General features: G+C 38.5%; 2 protein-coding genes across 4 annotated transcripts in view; one reads left to right on the top strand and one right to left on the bottom strand.

Moving 5' to 3' along the window:
• Nucleotides 1-2,932: 2,932 nt before the first annotated feature.
• On the top strand, nucleotides 2,933-4,752 carry b9d1 (B9 protein domain 1). The gene is made up of 7 exons (XM_057345464.1): nucleotides 2,933-3,148; nucleotides 3,261-3,329; nucleotides 3,432-3,540; nucleotides 3,703-3,799; nucleotides 3,883-3,945; nucleotides 4,301-4,368; nucleotides 4,461-4,752. Exons 1-7 carry the CDS (start codon nucleotides 3,086-3,088, stop codon nucleotides 4,601-4,603), a joined length of 612 nt encoding a protein of 203 aa, XP_057201447.1. The 5' UTR covers nucleotides 2,933-3,085; the 3' UTR covers nucleotides 4,604-4,752.
• Nucleotides 4,753-4,863: 111 nt separating this feature from the next.
• The window catches only part of epn2 (epsin 2), a 34,843-nt gene continuing 30,178 nt past the window's right edge, over nucleotides 4,864-9,528 (bottom strand). For 2 of the 3 annotated variants that reach the window (XM_057345462.1, XM_057345460.1), the window contains exons 7-9: nucleotides 8,502-8,591; nucleotides 8,219-8,416; nucleotides 4,864-7,622 (exon numbers count right to left, since the gene is read on the bottom strand). In XM_057345462.1, the coding sequence (XP_057201445.1) occupies nucleotides 7,264-7,622; nucleotides 8,219-8,416; nucleotides 8,502-8,591 (647 nt within the window). In that variant the 3' untranslated portion in view covers nucleotides 4,864-7,263. The remainder of the gene's footprint in view (nucleotides 7,623-8,218; nucleotides 8,417-8,501; nucleotides 8,592-9,528) is intronic. The other variant, XM_057345461.1, reaches the window with a different exon arrangement.

Raw genomic sequence — 9,528 nt, 5'->3', positions numbered from 1 at the left:
GGAGACACAGGTCCCGTGGAGGACTTATAAGTAGTACAGACGTCTCTTGCTATTAATAGTGACTCAAGTCAAAGACCTGGTCCCAGAGAGGGAAAATTGGCAACGGACAAGGACAGCTCAAACTGGGACATCGTTGGGCCAAAAAGTGATCATCAGGTCATGGAAGCTGAGCTTGAATCAAAGACTGCTGGGTTGTAAAACAGAATAAAGAGTCCATAGATTTATATGCACATATTGATTTCTCTATGTCACATTGTCTCTGGGTTTTTCTAGTTTTGCTCTTGGCCCATTTAATGAATATCAATACCGTCATATAATAATGCCAATAAAGCTTTAAGATTTGTGTCTTAGGAGAAAGAGAGAGTACAATCAGGCAGGATATATTTACTGTACAGTACAAAACAGAGCTGGATGCTCTCCAGCAGGGGTGTAAAGTACTTGTACTTGATTAATACTTAAGTATTATTTTGGGGGATCTGGGCCCGGTTGCATAAAGCACCTTAAGTGTAATTTTCCCTTAAGTGTGTCCTTAAGTATACCATAAGTTATTCTCCTATTGTCTTTGGTAAAGGGAAATCACCCCTTAAGTGTCATACTTAAGGGAAAAACTTAAGGTGCTTTATGCAACCGGGCCCTGTACTTTACTCGAGTACAATTTTAACTGAATACTTGTACTTTTACTTGACTACATTTTAAAAGAAAAAAAAGGTCACACTTCAGTATAGGGGGCAATTCTCGCTATTAACAAACCATTAACTATGACTTTTTCCTCAATAAACTCTTAATTTGTTGCTTATTAATATTTAGTAAGGTAGTTATTAGGTTTAGGTATCGGGTAGGATTAGGGATGTCGAGTATGGTCATGCAGCTTTATAAGTACTACGAGCCAATATGCCAATAATAGGCATGCTAATGTTACAGGTCCCGGTCAAAGAGTTTGCTGTTAGTCAAGCGGTCCTCTGTGTTTTCTTTATTAATAAACAGTATTTAAAACCATAAGAAAATGCCATATGTAAACTGAATACTAAATTTTTATATATAAACACTTACATATAGATCAATAAATAGATCAAATCATCCAATAACTTGTATATAAATGGTTCAGACTCTCACACAGCTCTTTTGCACAATAAACTTAACTTGTATAAAGACACTCAAGTAATATTATTATTATTATTATTAATAATAATATTATTAAGCAATAAGTTAAGCATTTTAGTCAATTTGATTTCATTTGTTCAAATGTCACTTTTACTATAAAATGTAACCTCTTTCTGACACAGCATCTACAAAATAATAATACAATAACTACTCAATATAAATAAACATTCATTTGACATTAAAGCATATGAATTACAGATTTTATCTCAAATTGAGTCATTTTAACCAACCTTTTTCAATAAAAGAGTAAGAGAGACAAGAGTTTGCTGTTAGTCAAGCGGTCCTCTGTGTTGTCTGAAGAGGCACCACAGTTGTCACGGTAACTCAAGCTCTCAACTGCCACCAAGAAATTAAAAGATGCAGCTCTACATTCTTACAGTAACAATATCTATCATTGCTATAAACACAATCTCATATGAATGTTAATATAAATAAATAGTAAATATATACACGTATACAAATTATTTCATTGTGACCCAAAAATAGCAGGGGGTCACACTAATAATAAGTAGTTAATAGTGAGAATTGCCCCCTATACTGAAGTGTTACCGAATTTTTTTAACTTTTTACTCCCTACAATTTTATTTACATTCGAAAAGTACTCGTTACATTTTTGCAGGTCATTTTCTTACATTGCTACTACAGTAATAAACCAAATGAGTTGTGCTTATGCCATTTATTCTGTCAATGAGATTTGTTTAAACATACAATGTAATGAGCTAAACATGTTAATTGGTCCTTGGGAATTGATCTCACACCTCATCAATTACCTCAAAAGCAGCTCCATGACAAATAAGATCTCTAAATCTTTAGCAGACGTCTTACAGACGTACCTTTGCTAGCTGGGTATGGTAATAAAAACATTCGGGGGTTTAGCCTCCTTAGCCCACCCCTAGCACCGCCTATGCATATCAGTGCATACATTTGTTCTAATATTACAATACATTTACATTTAGTCATTTAGCAGACGCTTTTATCCAAAGCGACTTACAGAGAGTTCAGGGAGCAATAAGCGATATGTCATACAGGAGCAATAATACAATAATAAAAATGTTTTATAACAATAACCTTTAAATGTTAAAGGGATATTTCCTGCAAGAAACAAAATTTCCCCATGTTTTACTCACCCCCAAGGCATCCTACTGAATATGACTTTCTTCTTGAAGAATAATGCAGTTGGAGTTATAACACCACGTATCATTTTACTTCCAAGCAATGGAATGGGAGTGAATGGGCGTCGACTTTTTCTTGCCGGAAATATCTCTCTAAGGAGATTGTGTTCCCTAAAGTTTTTTGTGATTTCCAGTAAAAAAAATGTCAAGTGATCTCCGGGAATGGAACATGAGGAGCACTGACGCTCCCTGGTTTTTGAAGGAATTTTTAGGAAACAAACTTTTCAGTGCACTGAAAGGATTTGCGAATGAGACAGACCTTAAAATGGCCGACTCTCAGTGCCCTGACTACTTAACAAGGGAGCTGATTGAGACACCCCATCATATCTTAGCAAGTTATTTTCCTTTAGTTGTGTTAGTAAGGATTCATACAAGATGAAATGTATCCTCTGTCACCTACTCAATGTTAATTCACTTAAAATTGGGAGAATAGATGCTTGAACAAGAATCGTTTAATTCTTGCTGTTACTTTTACTTTTTTAATACTTTAATACACACACAAAACCTGTTTCGTGTTTTATTTCCTGTCCATGACAGCCACCTAGCGACTTGGCATTTTAAAATTTCGCGTTTTTGTCTCCTGTCGTTTTTGGACCTCGTTGCCCGCCGTTGTAAAAGCGTCCATAGCACCCACAGAGACGTTGGCAACGAGAAGCCATTAATGTAATGTAAAGCAAACCTGATCAAACTCACTGGAGAGAGGGGCATTTGGCTTTGATTTAAATGTTAGCCATCTTATTAAGGATGTGAAAATGACCTCAAATAATCCATCGGCTTTTCTTCTCATGGTTAATGGGCAAATCGAAGGAGCCAATGTGAGTTAGCATTGCTGTATGCATGAAATAGCGAATATTTCGGCGTGATTAAATGAATGCCATCTAGCTGTGTAAATCACTTTATTAACTTGATTACTTTTGTTGTCTAAAGTTCCCAGAATATGATGACATGTACTGCAAGTATTGTTTTGTGTATGGACACGACTGGGCGCCCACGTCAGTGAGTGTTATCTTTGTTTACGCATAGTGTGATTTTAGAATTTTTATGTGCTCATATATATTACATGGTGGTTATTTTGTGCTCTTTTCACTCAATCCGAAGGGATTAGAAGAGGGAATTTCTCAGATAACATCAAGGGGAAGCGGATCGCAGAATCTGGTGTGGAATTTCCCAATAGACATCACATTCAAAAGCACCAATCCATTTGGTTGTAAGTACACCGAGTTTTGGCTTAAAGTTGTATCAAATGTTTATAAATTGCAGTGTTATTTACAGTATTGTATACTGTAGTACAGATAAAGAGAATCTATTGTAAATTGTTTCTTCAAGGTTGTTTTACTGTACTTGGGTTTTAATAATGTGTGTTTTTCAGGGCCCCAAATTGTAGTTAGTGTGTACGGCCCTGATACATTTGGAAATGATGTTGTCCGAGGATATGGAGCTGTGCATATCCCCTTTACGCCTGGAAAGTAAGCTGCATAGGGATGGTACGGTAGTGAAACGCATTTAACATGTTTGACTGGTGACATGAATGCACTCTTTTATCCCCCAGGCACACCAAGACTATTCCAATGTTTGTGCCTGAGTCCACATCAAGACTGCAGAAGTTCACAAGGTTGTTAAAGAATTTCTTATATTTCAAATCAAATGAAATCTCACATTTTTTTCTATAAAATTTCTCATTTTAGCTACCGTTCACCCTAACCGTGTTCTAAAATTTAATTTGTTCTTACTGAGATTGTTTAATATCCTGTAGGGCCCGGTTTCAAAGACAAGGCTTAGCTATTTTCAGTTAAGACCGCTCAAACATTCGTTTTAGTCTGGGACTAGGCTGGTCTGTGAAATTGGCCCTAAATGTAATATATAAATTAGAATTAGTATGATTAAAGTACATGTAACTTAAGTCGTTCTATATTTCTTATTCTCTTTGAATGATGAGCTTTCAATGCCACGTTATGTGTTTTGCTCAGCTGGCTGATGGGGAGGCGTCCCGAGTTCACAGATCCCAAAGTTGTTGCCCAGGGAGAGGGAAGAGAAGGTGGGATTGCGCATATATTCCATGGCATGAGTCTCAAAATGTGTGGGGTCTCAAAAATTGTGTAAATGTGTGACGGTTTTGTCTATTTGCAGTTACAAGGGTGCGTTCACAAGGTTTCGTGACACTACAGTTCAACATTGTTACTAAGGATATTAAGAAGCTGGGTTATGACACTACTTCAACAGAACATGCACCTGCTGGACTCTCAGGAACACAACAGCCTTATGGAACATGACCTTAACTGCTTTGTTAAGCAGTTTATTTTCAGACAGGATCAGCATGATTTTTTTAAACATCTTTGTAGTTTTCACCAGAATTACTTTTGTAACTTTGAATTTAATCATCGTGTTATATCGTTTCGTCAGTTTTGTATGTTTAATAAACTGGTACAGTGTCATCTACCTGTGATAACGGTCTAAATATCAGATATGATTAGACTGTTGCCATAACAGAATGTGGTGTGTAAACTGACAGCATCAAAAGACAGATCAAAAGTCATTGATACAATTTATTTTGACCATTGCAGCTACATGTCCTTTACCACTTGTTGCTGTTTAGATGGCAATAAACATCACACTCTTCAATGTGACTTTCCTACAAAACCATTACACAGAAATAAGGTACAGAACAATATGTTACAATAGAACAGATGATAAATTATATTATACAGTTATAATGCCAACGAGTTGAGCACATATCCATAAAAAGCAGCCTGCTCCCAGTAATATGAGACAGTTCGGTAAATACACAGACACAATAACATGAGAAATAAAAGGTGTTATGCATGTTCACATAGTTAGTCCTGCACGATAAATTCATAATGAGTACATAGTGATACATTGAAACTGTAACAGCGAAACAAGACAGTCGAGAAGAAATGAGCTAGATACTGTATGCACTCGAAAGTACTTCATAAGTCTGCTGCATAATTGAGTACAGTGATGTTCACTAGCAGGGAGTCTTATTTAGCAGGATTAGCACCTGCTTAACCCATCGCATCCACCAAAAGCGCATTACATACATCTTAAAGCTGTCTTATCCATCCCCCCCAAATTGCCTGAGTATGCCTGCACAATATTGACCATTAACACACCCAGGCTCTGCTACAAGTCTGCACGCGTGCAGCGCTACCACAATATTCCAGCAGAGGTCACTAGCTCACAAAATGAGAGTTGGAGTACTCTAGCAGTAATCCAGTAAAAAATAGAAAAAGAAAATTGGGGACCAAACGAAGAGATAAAGATGTAGTCCGAGTTGAAACAGCCACAGCTCTGCAACGTCACTTTGGTAACTACTGTTTGATGTTGGCATCTTGTGCTTAACTAACTGGAATAAAATCAATCCACAAAGTCCACGTGACACACCAAAGCTTAAGAGTTTTCTCTCAATATTGATGCCAAATGTGACAATTCACACAACTGAACCTAGTCATTCATATGAAGGAACTGTGGTGTATGCCCAATTCAATGCAAAAAATGGCCAAAATCAACTCATTTGAATAAAGGACAATGAAACGTTTCAAGCTGCAAAAAGACAGCAAAACTCGTTTATGAAACCCAACACATCCTTAAAACAACAAATATCTACAGATAACAAATCACGCAATGTTTATGGAACATCCATACCTACCGTTTTTAATACCAACAACCCCTCTTAACCTTTAACACTATAAGCAAGTAAGCTTTGTCATAACTGAGGACTTTGTGATATATGCTCGGGTTATGTTTCTAAGGTACATGGCATCAAACGTAGTGATTAATGATATATTTGCCGATTATAACAGTAAGATGCATTAGGACCTGAAGATACATAATAAACATAAATCGAATCCTCCTGTTTCCTTTTGCTCCTATGTTCCAAACACACATAAATAAAAAGATACTGAAATCATCACATTTCAGATTGTTTGACACTTGCTGTGACCAAAGCGGTCAAAGCAGATGAATTCCAATCATTAGTATCGATTAGCTGTCAGATATGGAGGTGGTGTGCAAATAGTGAGCGGTACTGAATCAAAAGAACCCATTCACCCAACAAACAACGTCTCGGGATTGTAAAGCAGTAAAAAACAGGCTTCGGTATAAAAGTAGAGCCATATGATATGCAAACCAACATCCCATCATGCTTTAAAAAAGGGAAAGGATAAAAGGTTGACTCCCCACTTCGTTATGAAGTTCATCTTTCAATGCGTTGGGTTCGGAATCATTCGCATGCGCCGTTCGGATTTATTCGCTCTTAGTCCTTAGCATTCACAGCACTGTGAGATTTTGTCCTACGCTTAATACAGAAATGTGTCTCGTGCTAAGGACTACCAACAGTCAAAAAGTAAATCGGAGCATGTGCAAAATCCCTGCTTAGAACATCAAAATCATTTTTCGTATAAACGGATAGTCTCTCTAAACTGTGTCTACTTAAGCATACTGTAAATACACATAGTGTATATGCGCTGTGTAGAACATACAGGCTGTGCTGATTAAAAGTGTTAGCTTTATCACACTGCTTGAAAAGACTAGAAATTAGAAAAAATTAAGACACCAGTACTCCTAGATTCAAGCCTTTGATAAGAAACGTAAGCAATCAAAAAGATGTTAAAAATTCAGACCCCTTTCAACCCACACAAGCTTGGTGGGAAGAAAATATCTCGCCTGTACACAGTATCACTGACATTTGAGGGAATTTAGAAAAGAATACCAAATCGCTGTATGGTACCTATCTCAGACAGGAGAGAAAGGGAGTCACCTGCCAATGTATAAACTGTAAACTCCACTACTACTGCAAAGTCTGGAAACAGCACACTAGTCTGGGAAAAGACATTAGAACGTTGTCTATACCATAGGAAGAGGGATGAGAGAAAGATCTGTGTGGGTTTGAGGGGGGGGCAGCCTATATTGTCCCTCACAATAAGAAGGGGTTGGTTGTGCTGCCGGCTTGCGTCGCTGCGCCCGTGGGCTCCAGCCCTCCGCTTATGAGCGGCTGAGGCATGGACATGGAGGCAGGAATACCCATGCCTGGCATAATCTGACCCATGGGTGCGAGTGGAGCCATCCCGGTCATGGGTACCATGGAGACGGGGCCAGCTGGGGGCAAAGAGGAGAGTGGCATGGGATCGTTGAGTGGCATGAAGCTCTGACTGCTCATCATGGGACTGACCCTCATCTGGTTGAGGGTGGGTGGCTGCGGCTGGTTCACCTGGAAGGGGTTGACCTGAGCTGCAGGTGCAGGTGCAGGCACAGGCACAGGCACAGAAGCTACTCCTGAGGGGGAAGAGAAAGAAGTATACAGTTTAACATTGTTAAACCCAACTGACAAATTAACCCCCCCCAAAAAAACTTCACTTGGTGACTTTTCTGACACTGGTTATGTGAATACACAAATAAATAATGAACAGAATTCAAAAAAGCTAAATGGTCTTAAGAAAGTCACACTTGTGGTCCTCAGTCAAAATAAATGGGAAACAGGAAGAAAAAGTGTAATGCCAAACAGACCATTCGATTTGACCATCGAAATGGTATAAAAATTGGTGACTTGTAGCACAAAAATCGTTAAAACGTATGAAGTCACTTTTACTCCTGACCGCCACAAGAAATTAACTAGAATAGGAAGATATTATATTACAATAACATTATATTGAATACAAAAAATAGATCATAAATATTGCATCAAAATTACATAAAACTAAAATTCCCTAGAAATCTGAAATATTAAAGAAAAAATATCGAACAAATTGGATTTTACTGAAAAAACTTTTTTAGGTGTTCGTTTTGTTCAGAAGGAGTATTAGTGTGACCCCTAAACAAGGAGCACCAGAGGGTTAAACTTATTCCCAGATGTTATTGGTGTTGAAGAGTACCTCCAGCGAGGAAGGGGTTGGAGACTGGAGCCGGCTGTGGAGGTTTGGTGACCAGAGAATCCAGGTTGACGAGAGCAGCGTTGGGACCGAGGAAAGACTCTGGAGTTTTTCTGGTTGGCCCGCTGGGTACGTCAAACAGGTCTGAACCCACAGAAAAGCTGGTCTGTGATGGAAGGGCAGAGCTCCCTCTACCATCTCCTGAGAAAAATGATGACATCAAATATCTTTACATCTTGAACAAGAGACACCAACTAAAATTGTAGCAGAAGTATTCCGAATATACCCGTCATTGCTGAGGAGCGAAGGCTGTCGAAATCAGAGAGGTCCTCCCTGGAAGTACCGTTTGGTGTGGAGAAAAGATCAAAACTGCCGGCTGGTTGAAACGTGAAAATGTGTGAGATACTTGTGTCACTCTAAATCATACATGCTAGGGGTGTAACAATACATCGATATGGATCAATGTATCGATTCATTTTCTAACGATACATCGATGCCACACGTAAAATATCGATATGAGGTACCTTTATTTTGACACTCTCCGTGACCCCATTCCACACGTAACGTGCGTATAAGTGTGTTTTTTGTTAGTTCAGTTTTCGCTGGATTCATTTTGCCGTGGAGCGCTGTCACACCAAAAATCCTGACCACAACGGCTGTAGCTTCTCAGTGACGCACTGTTTCCCATTCATTCCTAATTTGTTTCGCCAGTGTTGCTAAGTTAGCAACTCTTTCACTAGTTTTAGTGACTTTTGTTCAGTAGAGGCGCATACAGACAAACTTGGCGTCTTTTTGGATAAACCTTAGCTTTCATTCTATGGGAAATTGTTGGCAGTATTACTGCCCCGCGAGCGCAAGGTCTCGTTTTCCAAGAGCAGGGATCACCTCTCAGCGTCTAACTTACTACTCTGCGAAGGGAGAAGCCAAAGCCACTAGATGTTACGCCTACAAAAAGCATAACGGCCCTGGCTTCAGCGGAATGCAGGAAAGGCGTCCAGATATAGTTTTCCATCTCTCTTTAATAAGAATACCTCTGGAGAAGCATGTTTGATATACAAATATGAAACTGACAATATAATATGTACACGAGAACAGCTTTATTGGGCAATATGCTGTATTAAAATATGTTTGGAAATGGGTCTGAAGTTGCAACACACAAAACTACGCGATGATATTATGTTAATTAGCCTATGACACCATCCAGCCCCACTGTTCTATAAAATCCTAGCATAAACACTATAGTTTATTGTAGTAAATATCCCATTTGGACAGTGTGTGTGCAGTTTTCAAAGAGTTTAATTAAACGTTCATCT

The sequence above is a fragment of the Triplophysa rosa genome, linkage group LG11 (assembly GCF_024868665.1).
Source record: "Triplophysa rosa linkage group LG11, Trosa_1v2, whole genome shotgun sequence".
Classification (NCBI taxonomy): Eukaryota; Metazoa; Chordata; class Actinopteri; order Cypriniformes; family Nemacheilidae; genus Triplophysa; species Triplophysa rosa.
The sequence above is the reverse complement of the archived record's forward strand: the minus strand, read 5'-3'. Positions and strand labels throughout refer to the sequence as shown.